Source organism: Epinephelus lanceolatus, chromosome 24, assembly GCF_041903045.1.
Source record: "Epinephelus lanceolatus isolate andai-2023 chromosome 24, ASM4190304v1, whole genome shotgun sequence".
In the NCBI taxonomy this organism is placed as follows: domain Eukaryota; kingdom Metazoa; phylum Chordata; class Actinopteri; order Perciformes; family Serranidae; genus Epinephelus; species Epinephelus lanceolatus.
In genome coordinates, this window is record NC_135757.1 from 632,485 (window position 1) to 659,442 (window position 26,958).

The window sequence follows — 26,958 nt, forward strand, 5'->3', positions numbered from 1 at the left end:
ACATTTAGCTAACTAATGCACATGTTAACATTTAGCTAACAAAAGCATGTGATAACATTTAGCTAACTAATGCACATGTTAACATTTAGCTAACAAAAGCATGTGATAACATTTAGCTAACTAATGCACATGTTAACATTTAGCTAACAAAAGCATGTGATAAGATTTAGCTAACTAATGCACATGTTAACATTTGGCTAACCAAAGCATGTGATAACATTAGGCTAACAAAAGGATGTAATCAAGTTTAGCTAACAAAAGCTTGTGGTTATGTTAAGCTAACCCACACATGTGGTTTGGTTAAGCTAACAAAAGCATGTGTTGACATTTAGCTAACACATGTGGTTAAGTTAAGCTAACAAAAGCATGTGGTTACGTTTAGCCAACAAAAGCACGTGGTTACATCTAGCCAAAGGCAAGTGGTCACATTTAGCTAACCCAGGTGGGCCCTGGGTTCCTCCTCCTTCCTCATCAAGATCTGAAATGGGATTGCAGAGTGGAGCAGTGTATTTCCAGCTGGTTACATAATCACCGGTGTTGGCTACTCATGAGGTTCCTCAGGGTTCTATGCTCGGTACTTTTTATTTCTGTAGGTTAAAGCTGTCTTCATTGTTTTGGGGGACAGCAGAGAGCCTGATTGTCCTTGACTGTCTGTACCCTGATATGGTGGTGTGTATTTGTGATGTTTAGATAATCTAAAGTTCTTTTGTCCTGTTGTGTCGCAGAGCTCCGTCTGAAGAAGCTGTTTGAAGAGAGGGAGAGTCTACAGGACCAGGTGAGGTTTGCTTTGGTTTCACAGACTCAGAGTTTTATTTAAATCCATGAAACCAGGATCTGTGACGTCATTGGTAACCACAAGTCACTCCTCTCTGTGCAGGTGAGGCTGCTCAAGTCCCAGCTGGACCAGAGACAGAAGAACAGGACGGACGGAGACCAGGATCCAGAGGGGGACGGTTTAGAGAACGGGATGGACTCTCATCTTCTGGACCTACAAAGTGGGCCTTCTTCTTTTGCGGTCATGTTTATCTATGGTTGTTGTTCCTCTTTGTCTTACTTGTCTTCTTTTTCATCTCCACAGCTTTGCTGATTTGTTTTTCTTCGTCATCTTCTTCGTCTCCCTCTTAGTCTTTGTTGATTTCTTGTCTTTGTCTCCTTGTCTTCTTTTTCATCTCCTTTTTGTCCTCATCTCGTCTTCGTCGCGGTTTCGCTCATTATTACTGTCTTTGTATTCTTCTTTGTTGTTCTTCGTCTTCTAAGCCTTCATCCTGAGCTTTATTTGTTGTTGTAATCTTCACTTTGTTTCTCCTTCTTCTTCTCACCTTGGTCTGGTTGGTCTTTGTTGATCCGTTTGTATTTTTCATCGTATCTTTTTCTTTGTCTTTGTCGTCTTAGTCGCCGCCTTGTTTTCTGTGGCTTCATCCTGACCTTTATATACCGTCGTCTTCTTCACTGTTTTGTCTTCATGTTTTCTTCTTCATCTCATCTTGGTCTTCTTCTTGATGTCAGTTTTTGAATCTTTTTCTCTGTCAGCGTTTTTGTCTTTGTCGTTGTTCATCTTCTGCCACTTTATCCCGACCCTTTGTTTATCGTCTTTATCTTGGTCCCTTCCTCGTCTTTGTTGTTTTTCATCGTATCTTTTTCTTCTTCTTCTTTGTTGTTGTTGTTTTATTTGACGTTTTATATGACGTCGTCTTCTCCATCTCATGTCGGTATTCTTTGATTGTTTTGTTGTCACCTTTGCTTTAACGTTCTACGTCTTTACATCTATGTTACTGCATCTTCATCTTATGTTCTTCTCCATTATCATTGTATCTTCTTTTTCATCTTCATGCTAACCTTTTTCTTCTTGGTCTGATTTTGTCTTCGTCTTTATTTCCGTCTTTTTCCTTCTTAATCTTCGTTGTCCTCCCCAGCTCCTTCTGAAACTCTCATTCTTTACCTTTCTCGTCTTCTTTTCATCATGTGACCTGTTTGATTGTGTCTTTTTCAGTCAGCGTCGGTACAGTGTGAAGTGACGTCGATATAAATGTAAAATGTAAAACCTCTGTGTTTTTTATTTTGGTGTTGATGTATTTTCAGGAGACGCCAACCGACAAATCAGTGACCTCAAGTTCAAACTGGTGAAATCTGAACAGGAAGTCACCACTCTGGAACAAAATGTAAGTGTCTGCGCTCAGCTTTGGTAGAAACGCAGGATAAAGTCAAATAAATTAAAATAATCAGAGTCAATAAAAGCGTACTTTGTCTTCAAGAATAAAACAGTGTCGTCGGTGTAAAACGAATGTTTTTGTTTATTCCACTGTATTTTCTCTGACTCAGGTGATCCGTCTGGAAGGTCAGGTGACTCGATACAAGGCGGCGTCTGAAAACGCGGAGAAGGTGGAAGATGAGCTGAAAGTGGAAAAGAGACGACTTCAGAGAGAAGTGAGGGGACGACCAGCGTCTGTCTAATGTTTTATTTTTACTGTTGTGTATCTCTTTAAATTAATGTATCTTTATTTAATTTATTTTATTTTTCATAATTTACACTTTCTGTCTTTAAATTGTGCTGGTAGAGATTTTTTTTTCTATTTTAATATTTTTTAATTGTATTTTTTGTATCTATTTAAATTGATAGATTTTTTTTAAATATTCATTTTCTGGTTTTTAAATCTAGCTGGTAAAGATGTTTGTTTATAAATGTATTTCGATTTAAATATTTTCATTTATTTATTTATTTATTTATTTTTCATTTTCTGTCTTTAAACCGCCCTGGTAGAGATATTTGTCTATTTTATTTTCTATTTTAATATTTTTTTAATTGTGGTTTTTGTAGCTTTTTGAGTGTAAACATCTTCTTTTTTAATTTCGATTTTCTGATTTTTACATCTGGCCGGTGAAGATTTTGGTTTACATACTCTTTTTCTATTTTAATATTTTTTTAATTGTATTTTCTTTTTTTAATTTATTTTTTAATTTACACTTGCTGTGTTTAAATTGCGCTGGTAGAGATTTTTGTCTGTATTTTTTTTCTATTTAAATACTTTTTAGATATATGTTTTGTATCTTTTTAAATTTATTTATTTTTTTAATATCTAATATCTAAATTGCGTTGGTAGAGATTTTTTTTTTTTTCTGTTTCAAAATTTTTTAATTGTATTTTTCCAACGTCTCTTTATTTTATGTTAAATTTTTAGTGTGTCACTTTTTGAAGACGTCTGCAGCAGAGGTCGACTGATTTTAACGGCCGATATAGTGACAGTGGTTTGGAGCAGGAAACCGCTGATTACCGATAACGTTGACTCTCGCAGATACTAAACAAACTGAATTTGTTATTCTCTCACCATTGACGATACGTTTTTAAGAGAAAGTGTTGCTCATTGCAGCCGTGTGCTGTAACCTTTAACAAGTCGCCACACACGCTTTTTCTCCCGGCGGTGCTTCAGTGGTGTAGTTGGCTCGTCAGTACGGCGGGACGAAGCCGACACATCGAGGCTTAACCTGACATTGTTTTCAATCGGTCTCAGACTTCACTCTTACCTTGACTTTACACATGTGGCGCTCCGTGCAGTCGCTCCCACGTGACCAGAGGTGGTTACAGCCACCGTCACTGTCCAAGCCTCGTAAAGTCTGATTAGTGCCAATTAAACTGATAAATCAGTCGACCTCTGGTTTGCAGCAAACGTCTTGTCCGTGGTTTTGTCCTGTGATGATCTCTGTTTGGTCTTTGTTGTCCTCGACGTTGACTCAAGTCTGTCTGTCCCTGTGGATGTAAACAAACATGTTGACGTATGTGCTCCATCTCCTGCAGCTCCGCTCCGCTCTGGATCGCATCGACGAGCTGGAGGTCAGCAACAACCACCTCTCCAAACGCCTGGAGAAGATGAAGGCCAACCGTAACGCCCTGCTGGCCCAGCAGTGACGCTCCGTCCCCCCTGGCGTCCCCAGAGGTCAAAGCGTCCCCTCGGTGGAACTGTTTGTGCCATGTTTTCATCTCCAGCCTGACGCACAGCACAGAGAGACAATCAGCGCTTGTTTCTGCTCCGCATGCAGCACCGGACGGGCGGAGTTAACCTGAGACCAACCAAAACCAGATGGCGTGTGACATATCAGTCAACATATCTATCAATCAATCAATCCGTCTATCAATCAATCATGGACAGTGTGTAATGTAGCTCTAAAGATCCCGGTGCCATGAACACAGCTCCCCATTGGGTGGAGTTCACCACCATCACTTCCTGTTTCATTTATGGTTTGTTTTGTTCTGTGTCGGAGGAGAAATCTCCCAGAATTCATCTCTGTCTCTTATCGGGTCTGAAAAGTTCTGTGGGAAGACTTATTACAGAAGAACGGCCGCACTCGTGCTAATTTAAAAAATGATAACAATTATTTTGTCATCTCGAGATAATTACGGAAAATGTGTTAAATTAATGTCGATTCTCCTGAAAACAAAAAGCTGATGCCTCGAGATAACGAAATGCTTTCCTCATAATTTCAACATGACAACGCTTATTTCCCTGAAATAACAAAATAAACCGATGTCGACATTATGAAGCTTGTTCTCCAAAGAACAGTTAGGAAAATAACAACATGACAAAGCTTATTTACTTTTTTTGGCAAAACAAAATAAGAAAAAAATAAACTCAAAACCTCAAGATAACAAAACTTTAACTCTCGATTTGTTTTCTCACAGTAACTAAAAGATTTCTTAGTATTACGAGATAAAGTTTGTTTCCCCGAAGAAACAAAACCATAATGACATTAACTCATGATCTCAAGATAAAGCTTGTTTCAAGATAACAAAGCTTTTTTCCTACAAATTACAAAATAAACGGGTAATCTCGAGATAGTAACTCTTGTTTTCTCGACATAATAAAATTAACGTGATCTTGAGCTGGCTCTTTTCAAAATTTTAAAATAATAACTCATAATGTCGAGATAACAAAGTTTTTTTCTCGAAATGATTTCCTCGTGATTTCAAAATAACAAGCTAATTTCCCCAAAGTGGAAAAAATACTTAACTGGTGATCTCGAGATAACGATGTTGTTGTTGTTGTTTTTTGGCAAAAAAACCTCAAAATCTCTTCGTCTCATCAGAGTGACGAAATAATAAAATCATTATCTGAAGATTGCGACATTAAAAGAATAAATTTTAAAAAATGGAAGCGTCGCTGTTGTCGGCCTCCGTACTGAAGTCCTCGCAGCGTTCATAATGAGTGGGCGATGAAGAGCGTGTGATGTCATCGACTGTAACGAGGCTGTGTAATGTCATCGACTGTAACGAAGCTGTGTGATGTCATAGACGATAACGAAAATCAGGATGAATCAGGTCGTTGTTTCAAGAGGACGAGCTAACGAGAACTCTTCGTCTGCAGACACTGTTCACATGACTGATGATGTCAGAGCCGCAGGTCAGCCGGACGACGTCACGTAAAGAACGGAGGATGACGTATACGCCCGCCACAGTGTCTTAGCATGTCCTGTCCTGCTGTGGTAAACTCCGCCTGCCTGGCCCGCCCAGGTGTGTCTAAACAAACACTACATCTGCCTCATCCACATTTAGCTCCTCCCATCTGTGTGAAGCGTGGCGCTACCTCCTCTCCGACACCTCAAAGTCTGGACCGGCGGAGAGTCGGCGTTTTTTAACTTTATTTGGGTTCTTGGTTTGTTTTTTTGTTTCGTCGTTCCTCAGTCGATTTTTTATGTTTTCACGTGGGACAGGTTTTTTCTCTCCGAGCCGAACTCCTCGTCGGCTCGTCTGTCGGACTCTGTGTGGTTTTAGGGTTAGGGGCCAATCATGTGTTTATGGTGGCGGTCAGGTGACAGAGGGGGGCGTGGCCTCGTGTGTTGGGCAGGTGGACATGTGCCTGAATCAGGAACATGAATCTCTTCATGGCACTCGGGATGTAAAAATCACCAGCTTGTAAATGTTTGAATATTCACGTCTGTACCGATTCATCATGAACGAATGAAAGTGCGACGAGTTTGAATCCAAAGCTACAAACATTTTGCTGTTTTAAAGGACAGACGGAAGTAAAGGCGCCGTCGTCAGCTCGCCAGAAAAAAATGTTGACTTTGTTTCTGAACACTCGGATACGTTATGTTTGCCGGTACGTTGCAACTTTACGTGTGGTTAGATTTAGGCGCCAAAATAAACACTTGGTTTGGTGACAGAAGAGCAGCTGGAGAACAACCGGGCGAAGGGTCCCTAAATCCACCTTTGTTGGTGACAGAAAAGCAGCTGGAAACACGGTGACAGGTCCCTGAAAGCCACCCGTGCGTGGTGGCAGAAGTGCAGCTGGAGAACAACCCGTTTGGTGACTCAAAAAGGGCTGGACTGGTGATGGGTCCCTAAAAACCATCAATGTTTGGTGACACGAAAGCATCCAAACATGTAGAAACGGTTGTCCCTAAAAAGCACCCACGTTCCGTGGCAGGTGGTTCACAACGGGACGAAGCGTCCTTAAATCCTTCTTCGTTGGTGACAGAAAAAAGCACCTGGAAACTCAACGAGTTGCTAAAAACACCAAAAAAAAAAAAAAAAATTGGTATTGAAATGTGGTGACAGGTCCCTGAGAACCATCAGTGTCCGTTGAACATGTTGAACAGCTCGTCACCTCAGAGACGCTGACACGTGAACCTTAGAAACCTAACGTGTCCGTGGTCAACAGAAATGTATGTACCGTGTCCCCCTGGCGGCGGGGCCAATGTGCGTCATTGATGTTTAAAGTTTTGGATTCAAACTCTTCACTGAAAAAAAAAGTTCTGCAATAACTGAATGTACGAGCCGTCGCTCAGCAGCGACCGGCAGTGACGTCTTATTTCCTCTACGTTCCAGAAGTCTGTCCGGGTGGTGGCTTTTATTTTGGCAAGGTGTGATGTCATCGATCAGCTGTTATTGATCAGGAGGAGCTCCTCATTAAACTCATGCTACATGTCACCACGACTCGTCTCTGTCTGACAGGATGTAGATTAAATTAAAGTCTCTGACATTAATCCTCAAATAATTATTGTTTGTTTCAGTTTGATCAAATCACTTTTTTTAGATCTCAGTTTTAGCCGATCAGTTGCAGAATAAAATATAAATATTTAAGGAGATATATTAATTATTCACCCTTTCTTTTCATTAATATTGTTATTTATTAAGAATATTTATTTTATACATTTAAATTAGAAAAATATTAAATCAGTTCAGCTCCTGAAATTGAAAATAATTTATGATTGACTTTTTAAATTTATGTTAGTCTGATTGTATTATAATATTTCACTGTATTCATCTTATATTACGTAATATTATTATTGTTGTTATTATTATTTAACATTTAAAATATATTTATTTAATGGGCCTACAGTATTTATATATTATCTTTTTATTTCATCACAAGAGCACATGATGTAATGAAGTGATTTAACTCTGATCATTTGTCTGCTTAAATTAATTCTGCACTCACTTCTTTCTTAAACATATGAAGTTGAATGTACCTCCACCACAGTGAGCTTTAATTAGGTACTAAATAATACAAATATTATTAATATATGATCAATATCAATGATGTCATCATCCATTGATTTATTTGATTATTTATGTTTAAAACATTTAAACTAAAATAATAAACCTTCTTTGATGTGTTTTAGATTCAAAATAAACAGCAGTGTTTATTCTGGTGAAATGTCCACCAGCGTCACACGGACTCACACAAAGCCTTGTGGGTATTGTAGTAGTCCGGTGGTGGTGGTCGGAGGGTCTGTCCCGCCCTCCTCTCCCTCCCTCGGCCCGGACACCAGCAGCAGCAGCAGCAGCAGCAGCAGGCGGACCGTCGGGAGGATGTAAGCCGCTCGCAGCGCTCCTCTCTCGGCTTCACTCTCTGTCACACTCCGCTCCACCGGCTCCACACCTCCCTCGGACTCACTCGGCTTTCTTCGGCTCTTCGGGTTCGTGCCTCGGATCAATGACCCGATGATGAAGGTGATCACAGATGAAGGTCTTCATCACTCCGTCTTTTCTTCCTCACACTTTACACAGCTGAATCCTTAATGAGGGATGACGTCATGGGTTTAAATGTTTTCAGGCTGGGAGAGTTTGGGCTGTTGTTGTTTGTGTTGTGTGTTGCCATGGTGACGTGAATCAGTCCAGAACTGTGTGAGACTGTTAATAAGGCGAAGCTCATTAATATTCAGACACTGCTGTGACGTGCTTCAACTTCACTCAGGTTATTGATATGTGATGATGTCATACTGTGGGTTCAACTGAGGAGGAAGGAAGGAAGGAAGGACAAGTGGAGTTTAAGGAGGAAGGAAGGAGGAGGGGAGAACAAGGAAGGAAGGACAAGTGGTGTTTAAGGAGGAAGGAAGGAGGAGGGGAGAACAAGGAAGGAAGGAAGGAAGGACAAGTGGTGTTTAAGGAGGAAGGAAGGAGGAGGGGAGAACAAGGAAGGAAGGAAGGAAGGACAAGTGGTGTTTAAGGAGGAAGGGAGGAGGAGGGGAGAACAAGGAAGAGGAAGGAAGGAAGTGAGTGAACAGTTGATTCAGGTAAAGTGTCGGAATCAGTACGGGGGACAGTTAGGGCCAAGATAACGATAAAAAGTCGTAAATCTATGAAAATAAATTTGAAATCTACGAGAATAAAGTCGAAATCTACGAGAATAAAGTTGTAAATCTACGAGAATATAGTTGTAAATCTATGAGAATAAAGTCGTAAATCTACGTGAATAAAGTCGAACTCTACGAGAATATAGTTGTAAATCTACGAGAATAAAGTCGTAAATCTATGAGAATAAAGTCGAAATCTACGAGAATAAAGTCGAAATCTACAAGAATAAAGTTGTAAATCTACGAGAATAAAGTCGAAATCTACGAGAATAAAGTCGAAATCTACGAGAATTAAGTTGTAAATCTACGAGAATAAAGTCGTAAATCTACGTGAATAAAGTCGAAATCTACGAGAATAAAGTCGAAATCTACGAGAATAAAGATGTAAATCTACGAGAATAAAGTTGTTAATCTACGAGAATAAAGTTGTAAATCTACGTGAATATAGTTGTTAATCTACGAGAATAAAGATGTAAATCTACGAGAATAAAGTTGTAAATCTACGTGAATAAAGTCGAAATCTACGAGAATAAAGATGTAAATCTACGAGAATATAGTTGTTAATCTACGAGAATAAAGTTGTTAATCTACGAGAATATAGTTGTAAATCTACGAGAATAAACTCGTAAATCTAATTTACATCTTTATTCTTGGAAGGACAGTAGGAAGGAAGGACAAAAGTAAGGACAGAAAGAAGGAAGGACAAAAGTAAGGACAGAAGGAGTGAAGGACAAAAGTAAGGACAGAAAGAAGGAAGGACAAAAGTAAGGACAGAAGGAGTGAAGGACAAAAGTAAGGACAGAAAGAAGGAAGGACAGAAGGAAGTACAGAAGGACAGAAGGAAGGAAGGACAAAAGTAAGGACAGAAGGAGTGAAGGACAAAAATAAGGACAGAAAGAAGGAAAGACAAACGTAAGGACAGGAGGAAGGAAGGACAAAAGTAAGGACAGAAGGAAGGACAAAAGTAAGGACAGAAAGAAGGAAGGACAGAAAAAAGGAAGGAAGGACAAAAGTAAGGACAGAAAGAAGGAAAGACAAAAGTAAGGACAGGAGGAAGGAAGGACAGAAGGAAGGACAGAAGGACAAAAGTAAGGACAGAAAGAAGGAAGGACAAAAGTAAGGACAGAAGGAAGGACAAAAGTAAGGACAGAAAGAAGGAAGGACAAAAGTAAGGACAGAAGGAAGGAAGGACAGAAGGAAGTACAGAAGGACAGAAGGAAGGAAGGACAAAAATAAGGACAGAAGGAAGGACAGAAGGAAGGAAGGTCAAAAGTAAGGACAGAAGGAAGTACAGAAGGACAGAAGGAAGGACTAAAGTAAGGACAGAAAGAAGGAAGGACAAAAGTAAGGACAGAAGGAAGGAAGGACAAAAGTAAGGACAGAAGTAAGGAAGAACAGAAGGAAGGACAGAAGTAAGGAAGTACAGAAGGAAGTACAGAAGGAAGGTAGGACAAAAGTAAGGACAGAAGTAAGGAAGTACAGAAGGAAGTACAGAAGGAAGGTAGGACAAAAGTAAGGACAGAAGGAAGGACAGAAGTAAGGAAGAACAGAAGGAAGTACAGAAGGACAGAAAGAAGGAAGGACAAAAGTAAGGACAGAAAGAAGGAAAGACAAAAGTAAGGACAGAAGGAAGGACAGAAGGAAGGAAGGTCAAAAGTAAGGACAGAAGGAAGTACAGAAGGACAGAAGGAAGGACTAAAGTAAGGACAGAAAGAAGGAAGGACAAAAGTGAGGACAGAAGGAAGGAAGTACAAAAGTAAGGACAGAAGTAAGGAAGTACAGAAGGAAGGTAGGACAAAAGTAAGGACAGAAGGAAGGACAGAAGAAAGGAAGGACAAAAGTAAGGACAGAAGTAAGGAAGAACAGAAGGAAGGTAGGACAAAAGTAAGGACAGAAGGAAGGAAGGACAAAAGTAAGAACAGAAGGAAGGACAGAAGAAAGGAAGGACTAAAGTAAGGACAGAAAGAAGGAAGGACAAAAGTAAGGACAGAAGGAAGGAAGAACAGAAGGAAGGACAGAAGTAAGGAAGTACAGAAGGAAGTACAGAAGGAAGGTAGGACAAAAGTAAGGACAGAAGTAAGGAAGTACAGAAGGAAGGTAGGACAAAAGTAAGGACAGAAGGAAGGAAGGACAAAAGTAAGGACAGAAGAAAGGAAGAACAGAGGGAAGTACAGAAGGACAGAAGGAAGGAAGGACAGAAGGAAGTACAGAAGGAAGGTAGGACAAAAGTAAGGACAGAAGGAAGGAAGGACAAAAGTAAGGACAGAAGGAAGGACAGAAGAAAGGAAGGACAAAAGTAAGGACAGAAGTAAGGAAGTACAGAAGGAAGGTAGGACAAAAGTAAGGACAGAAGGAAGGAAGGACTAAAGTAAGGACAGAAAGAAGGAAGGACAAAAGTAAGGACAGAAGGAAGGACAGAAGGAAGGACAGAAGTAAGGAAGTACAGAAGGAAGTACAGAAGGAAGGTAGGACAAAAGTAAGGACAGAAGTAAGGAAGTACAGAAGGAAGATAGGACAAAAGTAAGGACAGAAGGAAGGAAGGACAAAAGTAAGGACAGAAGGAAGGACAGAAGAAAGGAAGGACAAAAGTAAGGACAGAAGTAAGGAAGTACAGAAGGAAGGTAGGACAAAAGTAAGGACAGAAGGAAGGAAGGACAGAAGGAAGTACAGAAGGAAGGTAGGACAAAAGTAAGGACAGAAGGAAGGAAGGACAAAAGTAAGGACAGAAGGAAGGACAGAAGGAAGGAAGGACAAAAGTAAGGACAGAAGTAAGGACAGAAGAAAGGAAGGACTAAAGTAAGGACAGAAAGAAGGAAGGACAAAAGTAAGGACAGAAGGAAGGAAGAACAGAAGGAAGGACAGAAGTAAGGAAGTACAGAAGGAAGTACAGAAGGAAGGTAGGACAAAAGTAAGGACAGAAGTAAGGAAGTACAGAAGGAAGGTAGGACAAAAGTAAGGACAGAAGGAAGGAAGGACAAAAGTAAGGACAGAAGGAAGGACAGAAGAAAGGAAGGACAAAAGTAAGGACAGAAGTAAGGAAGAACAGAAGGAAGTACAGAAGGACAGAAAGAAGGAAGGACAGAAGGAAGTACAGAAGGAAGGTAGGACAAAAGTAAGGACAGAAGGAAGGAAGGACAAAAGTAACGACAGAAGAAAGGACAGAAGAAAGGAAGGACAAAAGTAAGGACAGAAGGAAGGAAGAACAGAAGGAAGTACAGAAGGACAGAAAGAAGGAAGGACAGATGGAAGGAAGGAAGGTAATGAGGAACTGACTCCACCTCCTTCTGCTCTGTGGTCCAGTATGAAGTCAGACAGGAAATGGCTCCTACTGGTCCTGCTGGCCTGGCTTCTCCTCTTCCTGTCCCTGCTCTGTCATTTCCTGGACCTCAGATCCTCCTTGCTGCCTCAATCCAGATCTGCCGCAGAGTCCCAACCCACCAGGTCCGAAACCCGCCGGCTGGCCTCTGTTCAGGGGGGGCTGAGGACCCAGAGATCAGCGGGGGAGTCAGTGGCGGACTGGAGGAGGAGGAGGAGGAGGAGGACTGAGTACAGGTCCAGGTCTCAGGACGTCCACATTTCCAGGTCTGAGGATGACTACAGGGCCAGGTCTGAGGAGTACTACAGGTCCAGGTCTCTGGAGCTGCTGCAGAGACTGTGGAGCGGGAACCTGACGGCGGGGATGCTGAGTCCTCGTCTCCAGAAAGTCCTGAAGGTGCAACTGAGCTCCAACAGGCACCAGGTGGTGCAGCGGGGTTCCAGGGGGGTCCGCAGGTCCGGCCCGCAGCTGTACTGTGAGCTGAAGAGGAGGACCAGGGTCCGGACTGTGGACGGGACCGAGGAGCCGTTTGCCAGTCTGGGCTGGGACCGCTTGGTGCCTTCACTGTCCCTGCAGGAGCTCCGGACATCTCAGTACCAGCGCTGCGCCGTAGTGACATCAGCCGGAGCCGTCCTCAACTCGTCTCTAGGGACGGAGATCGGTGAGTCCAGGTCTGGGTCCCTACTGTCCTTCATTCTTTCCTTCCTACTCTCCTTCCTTTTGTCCTTCCTTCCTACTCTCCTTCCTTTTGTCCTTCCTTCCTACTCTCCTTCCTTTTGTCCTTCCTTCCTACTTTCCTTCCTACTCTCCTTCCTTTTGTCCTTCTTAGTCTCCTTCCTTTTGTCCTTCCTTCCTACTCTCCTTCCTTTTGTCCTTCCTTCCTACTTTCCTTCCTACTCTCCTTCCTTTTGTCCTTCTTAGTCTCCTTCCTTTTGTCCTTCCTTCCTACTTTCCTTCCTACTCTCCTTCCTTTTGTCCTTCTTAGTCTCCTTCCTTTTGTCCTTCCTCCCTTCCTCCCTAGTCTCCCCCCATTTGTCTTTCCCTCTAACCTTCCCTCTTTTTCCTTATTTCGTCCTTTCCTGCTTTTTGTCCTCCCTCCCTACTGTCCCTTGTTTTGTCCTTCCCTTCTGCCTCCTTTCTTTTGTCTTTCCCGGTAACTTTCCTTCCTTCCTAACTTTCTTCCTTTTGTCCTTGCTTGCTTATGTCCTCACCACTTGTCCGTCTTCTTTCCTTCCTACCAACCTTAATGTCATTCTTCCTTCCCTCCTACCATCCTTTGGTAGTACCTACCTTCAGACCTTCCTTCCTTGTGTCCTCCCTTCCTACCCTCTTATCCTGGATGTGTGATGACCTTTAATGACCCCGTCAGGTGCAGTTTGTTTTTTCTGAACGCCAGAGGGAGCTGCTGTGTTGAAACTGTTCCTCTCCTCTTGGACTCAGACTCCCATGATGCAGTTCTTCGCTTCAACGCGGCGCCCACCAGAGGCTTCGAGAGAGACGTAGGGAACAAGACCACCATCCGCATCATCAACTCCCAGGTACAGACTCCGCCCACTCGCCTCACAACTGTGCCTCTAATTTGATTTCATATGAAGTCAACTCAAATTTATCGTTTCGCAGTTTGACATTTATCAACATTTATTTCATTAATTAAAAAACGTAAAATGTTCATGAAAATTAAAAATTAATATAAATTTTAAATATGAATTATAAAGTATTTGAAGATGTGACAAAATTAATGTCATTAAGTTCCAACGCCATGTAAATAACATTAAATTGTACAAATATGTTTTATTAATTATCATAAAATAACTAAAAATAATTATTTGTGTTTGTTAAAGCAAATTAAACTAAAATGAAAAACATATATTACATTAATATCAAATGTTAAGAAAAATTAAATAAAACCCAACTAAATTCTCCAAAATGTTTATTGTTAATTGACAAAATAAATAATTAAATAACTAATGAAATAAATAAATGAAAATAGGATGAAAAGAGACATTTAAAGAAATAAAACATTTACATATAACGAAAAGGACAAAAATAAAAAATGCACGTCAAAATATGTAAATACTCTATAAATAAATTGCGAATATTAAAAAATACAAAATAAATTAAAAAAACAATTAAAATTAAATGATTGAAGGTAAGAATAAATATAAATAAACAAACAAACAAAGTGACGTTGTGATTGTTGTGTGTTTATCAGATCGTGGCTCGGCCCAAATATAACTTCAGCAGCAGCTTGTTGTATGAAGACGTCATCCTGCTGGTCTGGGACCCGGCTCAGTACGACGCCAACCTCACACAGGTCACCGCCATTTTGTTATTCAACTTTGTTCTGCCGTTAAAGCTTCACTGAGACCGAGCATCATCACCGTCATCATCATCATCATCACCATCATCATCACCATCACCATCATCATCATCGTCATCAGCTGTTGTTGTTGTTTGGTGCTCAGTGGTTCCAGAGGCCGGACTTCGATCTGTTCTCGGCGTACATTGAGCGCCGTCGCCTCCGACCTGAGCAGCCATTTTACATCCTGCACCCACAGTTCATCTGGAGCCTTTGGGACCTGATCCAGGACAACACAGAGGACCCCATCCAACCCAACCCACCCTCCTCTGGGTTCACAGGTACCCTCTGTAGCACTAATCAGGGTCCACAGGTACCCTCTGCAGCACTAATCTAGACCCTCAACATTAAATGTAATTTAAATATTTAATTTATTTTTTAAATATTTAATAAATAAAAATATTTATAAAGTTTTGAGTGTTTATTAAACATAAATAAATGTTGAAAACATTACACCACAGTTATTGTTTCATTCAGTGAAATAAAATAAAAACAGAAAATGTGACTTTTAAATTTAATAAAGTGCAAATTTTAAAAGTTTTACTATGAATTTTTTTGTTGAAATATTAGGACACAAGAAATAAAGTCAACAACAGTCAACAACACTTTAACTCTAAAAAACAATTACATTTTCTGACTACATTTAATATTTACTTTGTGTATTCATGTCATGTAAACTTTAAAACATCTGCACATTAGTTTTTATATCATAAAACATATTGTATTTTTTTAAATAACATTGGTTGATTTAGTTATAATTACAAAAACGACTATTAAAACTAAAAATTCCATAAAACAGTTGGTTTTGTCGAGAAAATAAAAAATATTAAGTAAAATTTTTAGATTTAAATAAATTGTCAAAAACATTTTTAATTTAAAAGTAAAAAATGTAAAATTTAAAGAATAAAATCATATTATAAATATTACATTTATTTATTAATTTATTTAAATATTCTCCTCTGCAAGTAGTTGCAGAGGAGAATGTGATTTATTGTTTATAAACGAAGCAGAGAAAGTAATTAAACTTGTGTTTATCTCTGTTGTAACGAAGCTTCTTGGCAATAAATCTCAGACCGTTGGAAAGTCTGTTTATTTCCCACACATACTCAGCTCTGCTGCTCATCCCACAAATGCCTGTTCCTTACAAATGTGTCACCATTTAAAAGGGAAATAAACAGACTCTCCAACAGTCTGAGATTTATTGCCAAGAAGCTTCGTTACAACAAAGAGATAAACACAAGTTTCATTACTTTCTCTGCTTCATTTAGATAAATATATAAAATAAACTCGGTGAAGACGAGAGCGGAGAGCATCACACAAATTTATTTATTCAACTCAACAGAACATTTTTACAGCAACAGACGGACCAGAGAGCATAGAAAAATATTCACATTTTATTCAGTCAATCAATCAATCAATCAATCAATCAATCAGTTACAGAGATGTCCAGCTCTCGGCTGCGGTGACGTGTGATCAGGATATGAAGGGTTGAGTTAGGAAGTTTTGTGAGGTCAGTTACCTTGACCTTTGACCACCAAATTCTTATCAGTTTATTGTTGAGTCCAAATGAATGTTTGTGCCAAATTTCAGGAACTCACCTCAAGGCCTTCTTGAGATATCACATTTACAAGAATGAGATGGACAAGGTCACAGTGACCTTCAACCTCTAACTTCTAATTAGTTTATCGTTGAGTCAAGATGGCCGTTGGTGCCAAATCTGAAGAAATTCAAGGCCCTCTTGAGATATGGCACCCAAAAGAACAAGATGGATGACCTTGACCTTTGACCACCAAATTCTAATCAGTTTATCATTTAGTCCAAGTGGACGTTCTTGTCAAAATTTAAGGAACTTACCTCAAGGCCTTCTTGAGATATTGCACTCACAAAAATGAAACAGATGCAAGGTCACAATGACCTTCGACCACCAAATTCTGATTTATTCATTGTTGCGTCCGCGTGGATGTTTGTGCCAAATCTGAGGATATTGCCCTGGTGCGCTCTGTAGCGATCACGTTGATGAGGACGGACTCTCTGAAAATGCCTTCGTTAATAGCGAAGCATTTATTCTTATGTTTAAACATCAGGATGATTTTAATGTTTTATTTATTGTTTGTTGTTGTGTTCATGTTAATAAATGTAAACATGTCTGTGGCACATGTTTACATACGTGTCCACATGTCCGCACACGTCAGTGTGTTCATATTGTGGATGTTAACGTGTTTTCATCGCTGACTCACAGGGTGACATCGCGCTTACATCACAGTGGAGGCGGGGTCAGATGGTTTGGCGGGGTCTGTTTTGACGGCGCTGGTTCCCTCCATGTGGATGCTGCCCTGTGTGGTGAGCGGCGCCGGCTCAGCGGCGGTGGCGTGTCTGGAGCTGCTGTCACACGGTCGGCGGTTGAGCTGGACCACGGTGGTCTTTGAGGGCACGGCGGAGTGAGCGCTCTCCGTCAGCGGGTGTTTACAGCCGAGCAGGATCAGGAAGCAGCGGTAGAACTGAGGGACAAACGGGAGAAGGTTAATGATGCGTACAGAGACGTCGCCGCCGCACGCCACAAACCTGATCATTAAAGTTTCAAACCTTTAATAACATTTTAAATTCATATTTTAAAATAAAAAAATAAAATAAAAAACAAATATTTAAAGGTCATAAAAACATGTTCATCTCTTCACCAAAACATTCACGTTATTTTAAGCTATTTATCTTTTTGCAGATATTTTTATTTATTTACTGTATTTAAATTTAAACACCCATTATCCAAAGTATGTTTTATTTATTTTTGCAAATATTGTTATAGTTATTCATTTTTTAATTTAATTTGTGTGTATTTGTTGACGATGATGTCACTTCCTGTTTGTATTGACTTGATTTTATGGAGGCTAATTTTTTTCAATTTATTTATTTGTTTGTTTATTCATTTATTTATAAACATTTAGTCGAACATTTAATAATTTAACTTTTTATAATATTTATTTATTTATATTGTAATTTTCATAATCATGATTTATTTACTGAATATTTACATCATTTATTTTTGTCCTCTTGTTTCATTTCTATCTTTGTTCACTTTTTTATGCTCATTCTTTCTGTGTCATTTTATTTTCGTTACACTTTAATTTAATTTAAGTATTTTATAGTTTTCATGTTTTATTGAATTTTTTATTTGTAGTTTTAATTTATGTTTACTTCTCTTATTGTTATATTCTGTTTCTTTACATTTCTATTTCTCTCCTATCTTTATTTACAATTTCTATTTATTTTATTTTATTTTATTTTATTTTATTTCAAGCTCATTCTTTTTTAAATTTATTTATATAATACGTACCATTAATAAAATGTAATATTTTAATGTATTTTTTAAATTTTCCTGATTTATTTATAGATTAATTAAATGTTTAGTTTTCTTGTTTTTCCTCTGTCCCAGGTATCTTGCTGATGATGTCACTGTGTCGTGAGGTCAGCGTGTACGAGTTCATCCCGTCTCTGCGTCGCACCGACCTGTGTCATTACTATGAGCGTTACCATGACGCCGCCTGTACGCTGGGAGCGTACCACCCTCTGATGTACGAGAAGCTGCTGGTCCAGAGGATCAACATGGCAGACCAAGACCAGCTCAGGAGGAGGGGCAGGGTCACGCTGAGGGGGTTCAGTACGGTCCACTGTGGGTCATGATCCAGGTTTAACATCTTTTTATTTTATAACTTCTTAAATAAATTAAATCAACTTTAGTTTTTATTTTTGTCCCTGAACGCCTCATTAATCGTCACTGTGGTAACACTAATGAGACAGTGCGTTCACTGTCGGTTCACACCTGCTGTGTTTGTGACAGACACCATTCCATGCGTTGGTTAACCAGGACTGACAGGACCTTTGTGCGCTGGTTATTGTGACAAATTTAATGAGCGTCTCTGTGGAGACACTCAGCTTTGATAAATAACCCGCGGGCCCCTGAATGCATCACAAAGTCTGGAGCTTCGGACTGGTTCAGGCTCACACACTGGAAATAAAAACTTGGTTCATTAAAGTTTGTTTGGTCGAATAATAAAAATATTAGTTGACAGAAAAAAGAAGAGTCAGGAGGCTGGTGTCGGAGCTGAGGTTTCCGTTTGTCATTGAATCCATCACGTCTGCTTTGGTTGTCGTGTCATTAAAGGAGCTAAAAACAAACTGGAGTCTGTGTCTGACTTCACCTGTCAACACTTCCTGTTTACCTTAGCATCTCCGTCACCTACGGTAAACAATAATCTATAGTTTGTTTGTTTTCTAAACATTTTGTCTTTATTTTATCATGTTTTCTTTTTTCCTTATTTTCACAATTTTTATATTTTTTCTTATTTTAACATTTTTTTTAAAAATATTTTTTCTTATTTTGACATTTTTAAATATTTTTTCTTATTTTGACTTTTTTAAAAAATATTTTTCTTATCTCGACATGTTGCTAAGTTTTCTAAGTTTTTGTTTAAATATGACTTTTTTCTGTTGTTACATTGTTCTAAATTTAATCTGACCTTTTTTGATTTTTCAGTTTTTATTAAATTATTATTTTATTACATTTCTTTAACTCTCATCATTTCTCTGTTTCTCAGTTTTTTTCTTCATTTAATTTGTATTTATTTTATCAACTCAAAATGTTTGTCGTTTTCTCATTTTTCGTGTGGTGACGTCAGACCTGACGGTGCTGATACACATTCACCTGTTTGTTCATGAGGATGTAGATGACGGGGTTAATGACGGTGCTGCTCTTGGCGAGGATCGATGGGACAACGGCGGCGACGGGGCTGACGACTCCTTGCCGGCCGAAGGTGGCCATCATGGCGACGACACCATACGGCATCCAGCAGAGCAGGTAACACACCACCGTGGTGACGATCATGAACAGGATGTGGAACTCTCTGCGACGAGCTGCCGTGCGCCTGATATGACCCACCTGACAGGCGAAACACAGGTGAGAACCCAACAGGCTGAAGTTGAGGGATGAGGAAAACGAGTAAACATGAATAAAAATAATAAAATAAATATATAAATATTAGAGGAAATTTATAAAAGAAAAACATGTAAAAAAAAATAGGACACAAAATAAATAAAAATAAAAACAGGACATTTAAATAAAACCAAAAAAATTAATTAGAAAATACACATTTTAAATTCACAAAAATTATAAACTTATTAAAAATATTTAAGATTTTTTTTGACATATATAAAAAGAAAACAACAAAAAGATGCAACAAAGAGTAAACAATAGAAAAAATAAGAGATGAATAAAATAGAATGGAAATACAATAACAAATATAATAATAATAAAACACATAATAAACTTAATAATAAAGTGTAAACAATCAAATATCATTAAAAAGATCTACATTAAGTATGAAAAGAAAATGATAAAAGAATAGGATATACATAAAAAAATAAGTAAACAAACAGAAAAGAAATAACTGGAGTATTAAAGTAAACAAAATAATAAAAATTTAAAATAATAACAAATATATAATATTAAAATAATTATATATATTAAAATATGAGAAGAAAAAGAAAAAATAGATGAAGGCAAATTTAAAAAAACAAAATGGAAACAACCTGAGGAACTATAATGTAAATATAATAAATAATCTATTAGATGCTGTATTCTGATCGGTCAGTCGTGGCATTCAGCGGTCCGATATTACTGTGTAATGACCGTCCCTATCCCTTACGTAAAAGACAGAACAAAAACAACATAAATATAGAAAAATAAACACATTAAAGAAACAGAACATAAAAATAAAACAAACACAGAGAAATACACCTACAGGTATAACATGACCTCACCTGTTTGACGGCGTGCAGCAGGCGTCCGTAGCAGTACACCATGACGAGGACGGGGAGGCCAAGACAGAAGACGAACAGACAGACGATGTACGAGTGAGAGGCGGACGACCTCTCCGTCCACGTCACCGAGCAGCTGGTCCCCGCCCCCTCCAGACCGTAGCTGCTCCAGCCCAGCAGGGGGGGCACCGTCCAGCCCACTGAGTACAGCCACGCCGCGCCCACCGCCAGCAGCGGCTTCCTGTAGTCCGACACCCGCTTGTTGTACACCATCAGGGTGCTGTAGCGGTCGTAGGACAGGACGGCCAGGGAGACCAGTGACACAATTCCTGATGGAGACCGGACAGGAGGACATGTCTTTTTCTTTAAAGACAAACACAACAAACTAAATAACGTATTTAACGTCAAAATGAAAAACCTGAAAGTGTCTCGCAGACGGCAAGAGAGAGGACAAACTCAGGACGCAACTATGGTGATGAAGACAGGACGTGAGTGAGACAACAGGATGTAGGTGACGAGGACAGGACGTATGTGACAACAGGACGTGAGTGAGACAACAGGATGTAGGTGACGAGGACAGGACATGAGTGAGACAACAGGACTTAGGTAACAACAACAGGACGTAGGTGGCGAGGACAGGACCACAACAGGAAATAGGTAACGACAACAGGACAAAGGTGACTAGGAGAGGATGTAGGTGACTAGGGGAGGATATAAGTGATTGAGAGAGGATGAAGGTGACTGGCACAGGACGTAGGGAATGACAACAGTACATAGGTGACAACAATAGCATGTGGGTGACGAGAACATGATGTAGGTGAGGACAACAGGACTTAGATGACAACGACAGGATGTAGGTGTCGACAGAACGCAGGTGACGAGGACAGGTGACAACAGTACATAGGTGACAACAACAGAACGTAGGTGACAACAGTACGTAAGTGACATTAACAGGACGTAGGTGACAACGACAGGATGTAGGTGACAATGACAGGACGTAGGTGACAATGACAGGATGTAGGTGACAACAGGATGTAGGTGACAACAGGATGTAGGTGACGACGACAGGATGTAGGTGACAATGACAGGACGTAGGTGACAATGACAGGATGTAGGTGACGACAGGATGTAGGTGACAACAGGACGTAAGTGACATTAACAGAACTTAGGTGAGAATAACAGGATGTAGGTGACAACAGGACTTAGGTGACAACAGGATGTAGGTGACAATGACAGGATGTAGGTGACAATGACAGGACGTAGGTGACAATGACAGGATGTAGGTGACAACAGGACTTAGGTGACAATGACAGGATGTAGGTGACAATGACAGGACGTAGGTGACAACAGGATGTAGGTGACAATTACAGGATGTAGGTGACAACAGGATGTAGGTGACAATTACAGGATGTAGGTGACAACAGGACTTAGGTGACAATGACAGGATGTAGGTGACAATGACAGGACGTAGGTGACAATGACAGGATGTAGGTGACAACAGGACTTAGGTGACAATAACAGGATGTAGGTGACAATGACAGGATGTAGGTGACAATGACAAGACATAGGTGACAACAGGACGTAGGTGACAATTACAGGATGTAGGTGACAACAGGACTTAGGTGACAATGACAGGATGTAGGTGACAATGACAGGACGTAGGTGACAATGACAGGATGTAGGTGACAACAGGACTTAGGTGACAATAACAGGACTTAGGTGACAATGACAGGATGTAGGTGACAATTACAGGATGTAGGTGACAACAGGACTTAGGTGACAATGACAGGACGTAGGTGACAATGACAGGATGTAGGTGACAACAGGACTTAGGTGACAACAGGACGTAGGTGACAATGACAGGACGTAGGTGACAATGACAGGATGTTGGTGACAACAACAGGACTTAGGTGACAACAGGATGTAGGTGACAACAGGACTTAGGTGACAACGACAGGATGTAGATGACAACAGGACGTAGGTGACAACGACAGGATGTAGGTGACGAGGATAGGATGTAGATGACAATGACAGGATGTAGGTGACAATGACAGGATGTAGGTGACAACGACAGGATGTAGATGACAACGACAGGACGTAGGTGACAACGACAGGATGTAGGTGACAATGACAGGATGTAGATGACAACGACAGGACGTAGGTGACAACGACAGGATGTAGGTGACAATGACAGGATGTAGGTGACAATAACAGGACGTAGGTGACAATGACAGGATGTAGGTGACAATAACAGGACGTAGGTGACAATGACAGGATGTAGGTGACAATAACAGGACGTAGGTGACAATGACAGGATGTAGGTGACAACAGGATGTAGGTGACAATGACAGGATGTAGGTGACAATGACAGGACGTAGGTGACAATGACAGGATGTAGGTGACAACAGGATGTAGGTGACAACAGGACTTAGGTGACAATGACAGGATGTAGGTGACAACAGGACTTAGGTGACAATGACAGGATGTAGGTGACAATGACAGGATGTAGGTGACAATAACAGGATGTAGGTGACAACAGGATGTAGGTGACAACAGGATGTAGGTGACAACAGGACTTAGGTGACAATGACAGGATGTAGGGGACAACAAGACGTAGGTGACAACAGGACTCAGGTGACAATGACAGGAGGTGACAACAGGACTCAGGTGACAATGACAGGATGTAGGTGACAACAGGACTTAGGTGACAATAACATAATGTAGGTGACAACAGGACTTAGGTGACAATAACATAATGTAGGTGACAACAGAACTTAGGTGACAATGACAGGATGTAGGTGACAACAGGACTTAGGTGACAATGACAGGATGTAGGTGACAACGACAGGATGTAGGTGACAATGACAGGATGTAGGTGACAACGACAGGACGTAGGTGACAACGACAGGTTGTAGGTGACAATGACAGGATGTAGGTGACAATAACAGGACGTAGGTGACAATGACAGGATGTAGGTGACAATAACAGGACGTAGGTGACAATGACAGGATGTAGGTGACAATAACAGGACGTAGGTGACAATGACAGGATGTAGGTGACAATAACAGGACGTAGGTGACAATGACAGGATGTAGGTGACAATAACAGGACGTAGGTGACAATGACAGGATGTAGGTGACAACAGGATGTAGGTGACAATGACAGGATGTAGGTGACAATGACAGGACGTAGGTGACAATGACAGGATGTAGGTGACAATGGCAGGATGTAGGTGACAACAGGATGTAGGTGACAACAGGACTTAGGTGACAATGACAGGATGTAGGTGACAACAGGATGTAGGTGACAACAGGACTTAGGTGACAATGACAGGATGTAGGTGACAATGACAGGATGTAGGTGACAACAGGACTTAGGTGACAATGACAGGATGTAGGTGACAACAGGACTTAGGTGACAATGACAGGATGTAGGTGACAACAGGACTTAGGTGACAATGACAGGATGTAGGTGACAACAGGACTTAGGTGACAATGACAGGATGTAGGTGACAATGACAGGATGTAGGTGACAACAGGACGTAGGTGACAACAGGACTTAGGTGACATTAGTGTTGCACGGTATACTGTTACCAACGGTAGACCGCGGTACTTAAACATAACGGTACATATGATACCATAATGCTGGAGTACTGTAGTACTACGGTACCTCATGGAACCACTACTGTGGGATAAGTTCAAAGTCCAATCGCAAGAGGGTGAGTGTCCATGCGCCATCCAATAACGGTGCGCGCTGGCCACCTGGTACTCAATATGCAGCTGCAGTGATTTGTTTTCCACAGAGCTCTACAGTGCAAGCATTTTACTCGCATTTGCGACTAACAATAGTTTTGTGCAAGGAAAAGAAATCATTCAGGAGCACAATGTGCGAGTACAGATTTCAACCAGCAGCAGAAACAAAAGGTGAGTCCTGCCAGTTGTGGGTTGAACGAGGGTCACAGACAGGAATACGGCGGAGCACTATGGCCACCGCTGCAACGGTTTACCAGCAACCGAGAAGCCCGGCTCCAGGTCCAATAATTTCCTCTTCTTGGTGTCATGACTGCCCAGAACCTGAACAGCCGAGCCGTGGCGGCGCACAGGTATGTGACGTGTCAGAGGAGAAACGAGCCGTATTGGTACCGTGACAACACTAGATGACAATGACAGGATGTAGGTGAGTCAGAGTAGAAACAGCAGTTGTTTAGTAAACAGGAGGTCAAAGATGACAGCAGAGGGAGGTGTCATCCTGATCTCTGACCTCTGACTAACAGGAAGTAGAAACTCTGTGATGACACATAGAGTTCTACTGTCTTCTACTGTACCTCATGTTGTTAATGATCATTAATTATTCATTTAACCTGCTGACAGACAGACACACACACACACACACTCTCACACACACACACACACACAGTCACACACACACACACACAGTCTTCGTCCCACCTGCGGACGTCACCACGGCAGGTGTGACCGGGACTCACCGAAGCAGGAGTTGACGAAGCCGTACCACATGCAGCCGGTGCGGCCGTACAGCCAGCGGCTCCGCAGGCTGGAGGCGAAGCTGAGCGTCGTGCCGCACGCGCACACCAGCATGTCGCTGACGCTGATGTTGAGCAGCAGCATGTTGACGGGAGTCCGCAGAGACCGGAAGCGGCAGAACAGAACCAGAACCAGCAGGTTGTTGAGGAACCCGAACACCATGATGGAGCCCAGACACACCGACACCACGCGGTGCCCGCTCAGCGACAGACGCTCGTGCGGCGCGTCGCTCCAGTCCTGCTCCAGATGGGACAGCGGCGCGCCCAGGTTGAACGTCAGGTCGACGTCACTCACCTCGGAGAACATGACGGGCTGCTAAAAGGGCTGCTAAAGTCGGAGCCGCTTTTACGCACGGCACGGCGCAGTGTGGAGCGGAGCGCGCGGGTACGTCCTCTGTGGAGAGAGTGAAAAGCCAAGAGGAGCTACATGATGAAGAGGAGCTACATGATGAAGAGGAGCTACATGATGAAGAGGAGTCAGACTACCGCAGGAGAAGCGTCCTGCCGCTCCGTCCGTCTCCTGCTGTCCGCTCCATCCTCCGCCGCAGCAGCGGCGGCGGCAACAGACACCAGCTCTGATCGATATCAGGTAATCGATCACAGGATCGATAATCCGCTAATAAATTACTTCTTCTGTGATAAACGAGCCGCGCTCACTCTTCTTCTTCTCTGCTCTCACAGAACGGAAGTCTCTGTCCTCCTGCGTGCCGCCCAACTGTCGCTCCGCTCCACGCGCTCACATATAAGTAACCCCAACACTGAGCACGTGACGTCATCCGAGGAAGAAGAGGAGGGAGGAGACGATGAAGGGAACTAGGTAAGAAAAAAGAAGGCAACGGAAGAAAAGAGGAGGAGTGATGTAAGAAGGAAGGAGAGATAGAAAGAAAGAAAGAAAGAAAGAAAGAAGGGAAGGATGGATGGAAGGAAGGAGATGAAAAAGGAAGAAAGGAAACTAAAAGGGAAAGAGGTAATAAAGTAAGAAAAAAGTAAAGAAAGAAGGAAAGAAGGGAAGGGAAGAAGAAGAGATAGAAAGAAGGTAAGGAGACAATGAAAGGAAGAAAGGAAACCAGAAAAGAAGGGTGGAAAAAGAAGGAAGGAAAGAGGGAGGAAAGATGGAAAGATAGAAATTAAGAAAGTAAGGAGGTAGAAAAGAAGGAAAGAAATAAAGACAGGAAGCAAGGAAGCCAGAAAGTAAAGAATAGATAGAAAGTAGGAAAAGAAAGAGTAAATAATGATGAAGAGATAGGAAGGAAGAAATGAAACCAGAAGGGAAAGAGGGAGGAAAGAAGAAAGGATATAATAAAGGAAGGAAGGAGATATAGAGGAACGAAGGAAGGAGAGATAGAAAAGAAGCATGGAAGGAGGCTGGAAAGCAGGAAGGAGAGAAAAGAAGAAAGGAAGCAAGGAAACCAGAAAGTAAGGAAGGATAGATAGAAAGTAGGAAACAAAAGGAATTAGTAAATAAGGACAGAGAGATAGAAAGGAAGGAAGGAAACCAAAAGGGAAAGAGGGAGGAAAGAAGGGAGGAGGTAAGAAAGGAAGGAAGGAGTAAAGAAGGAAGGAGAGATACAAAGTAAGGAAGGAAAGCAATCAGGAATAATGGAGGAAAGAAGGAAGTATTTAGGAAAGGAAGAAAGGAAGGATAGAGGCAGAAAGGAAGGAAGGAGAGATAGAGAGGAAGAAACTCCGTACACACCGTACAAGAGGACCAAGGATTGATCCCTGAGGGACCCCATGTAACAGAACAACAGTCACTGACACATAAACACAAGCAGATAAATATAAATATATCAGGAAACACTTAAATCACACATCCCAGATCTGGATGAATTAAATATTCTGGATGAAAATCTTTATTGATTACATCATGTAATTCGTTGAGAACAAAATAATGTGAGAACAATCCATGGAAACCAAAATCATGAACTCATTCAGGACTGGATTCAGGAAAAATCACAGGCTGATCCAACTTGTGTGAATTTTCACAAGACAACTAATGATGTGGCTCAATAGTGTGTGTGGCCTCCACCTGCCTGGATACACTCCCTACAACATCTGGGCTCCTGAGGCCGGGTCCTGCACCAGGAGGAACCCAGGGCCCTCTGCATCAGGAGGAACCCAGGGCCCTCTGCACCAGGAGGAACCCAGGGCCCTCTGCATCAGGAGGAACCCAGGGCCCTCTGCACCAGGAGGAACCCAGGGCCCTCTGCACCAGGAGGAACCCAGGGCCTTCTGCACCAGGAGGAACCCAGGGCCCTCTGCACCACCATATGGTCTGACAGTGGGTCTGAGGATCTCATCATGGTACCTAACAGCAGTCAGGGTACCTCTGGCTAGCACGTGGAGGTCTGTGTGACCCTCCAA

At 41.3% G+C, this 26,958-nt stretch overlaps 3 protein-coding genes across 3 annotated transcripts in view; 2 read left to right on the forward strand and 1 right to left on the reverse strand.

Annotated features, from left to right (window-relative positions):
* Positions 1-6,750, forward strand: part of lrrfip1b (leucine rich repeat (in FLII) interacting protein 1b) — a 32,860-nt gene extending 26,110 nt beyond the window's left edge. Inside the window, exons 15-19 of the mRNA XM_078165764.1 lie at positions 726-775; positions 878-995; positions 2,080-2,159; positions 2,320-2,424; positions 3,791-6,750. Coding sequence (XP_078021890.1) covers positions 726-775; positions 878-995; positions 2,080-2,159; positions 2,320-2,424; positions 3,791-3,901 — 464 coding nt within the window. The 3' untranslated portion in view covers positions 3,902-6,750. The remainder of the gene's footprint in view (positions 1-725; positions 776-877; positions 996-2,079; positions 2,160-2,319; positions 2,425-3,790) is intronic.
* A 921-nt stretch (positions 6,751-7,671) lies between these two features.
* Positions 7,672-18,413, forward strand: LOC117249972 (beta-galactoside alpha-2,6-sialyltransferase 2-like). Its single transcript, XM_033615905.2, has 6 exons — positions 7,672-7,945; positions 11,869-12,545; positions 13,325-13,422; positions 14,097-14,198; positions 14,350-14,524; positions 17,671-18,413. Exons 2-6 carry the CDS (start codon positions 11,870-11,872, stop codon positions 17,916-17,918), a joined length of 1,299 nt encoding a protein of 432 aa, XP_033471796.1. The 5' UTR covers positions 7,672-7,945; position 11,869; the 3' UTR covers positions 17,919-18,413.
* LOC117249974 (pinopsin-like) lies at positions 15,547-25,320 on the reverse strand. Its single transcript, XM_033615908.2, has 4 exons — positions 24,538-25,320; positions 20,055-20,380; positions 18,940-19,173; positions 15,547-16,741 (listed from the first exon to the last, which is right to left on the reverse strand). Exons 1-4 carry the CDS (start codon positions 24,899-24,901, stop codon positions 16,496-16,498), a joined length of 1,170 nt encoding a protein of 389 aa, XP_033471799.2. The 5' UTR covers positions 24,902-25,320; the 3' UTR covers positions 15,547-16,495.
* Between the last annotated feature and the right edge of the window lie 1,638 nt (positions 25,321-26,958).

What these genes read in the sequence shown, in the direction of transcription:
- LOC117249974 (XM_033615908.2), bottom strand. Translation starts at nt 24,901, where the DNA reads ATGTTCTCCGAGGTGAGTGACGTCGACCTGACGTTCAACCTGGGCGCG. An exon ending in CTTCGTCAACTCCTGCTTCG is followed by an intron (nt 20,381 to 24,537) that starts GTGAGTCCCGGT and finishes GGTCTCCATCAG; the next exon opens with GAATTGTGTCACTGGTCTCC. An exon ending in TGCTGCACGCCGTCAAACAG is followed by an intron (nt 19,174 to 20,054) that starts GTGAGGTCATGT and finishes TTCGCCTGTCAG; the next exon opens with GTGGGTCATATCAGGCGCAC.
- LOC117249972 (XM_033615905.2), top strand. Translation starts at nt 11,870, where the DNA reads ATGAAGTCAGACAGGAAATGGCTCCTACTGGTCCTGCTGGCCTGGCTT. An exon ending in GTCTCTAGGGACGGAGATCG is followed by an intron (nt 12,546 to 13,324) that starts GTGAGTCCAGGT and finishes TCTTGGACTCAG; the next exon opens with ACTCCCATGATGCAGTTCTT. An exon ending in TCCGCATCATCAACTCCCAG is followed by an intron (nt 13,423 to 14,096) that starts GTACAGACTCCG and finishes TGTGTTTATCAG; the next exon opens with ATCGTGGCTCGGCCCAAATA.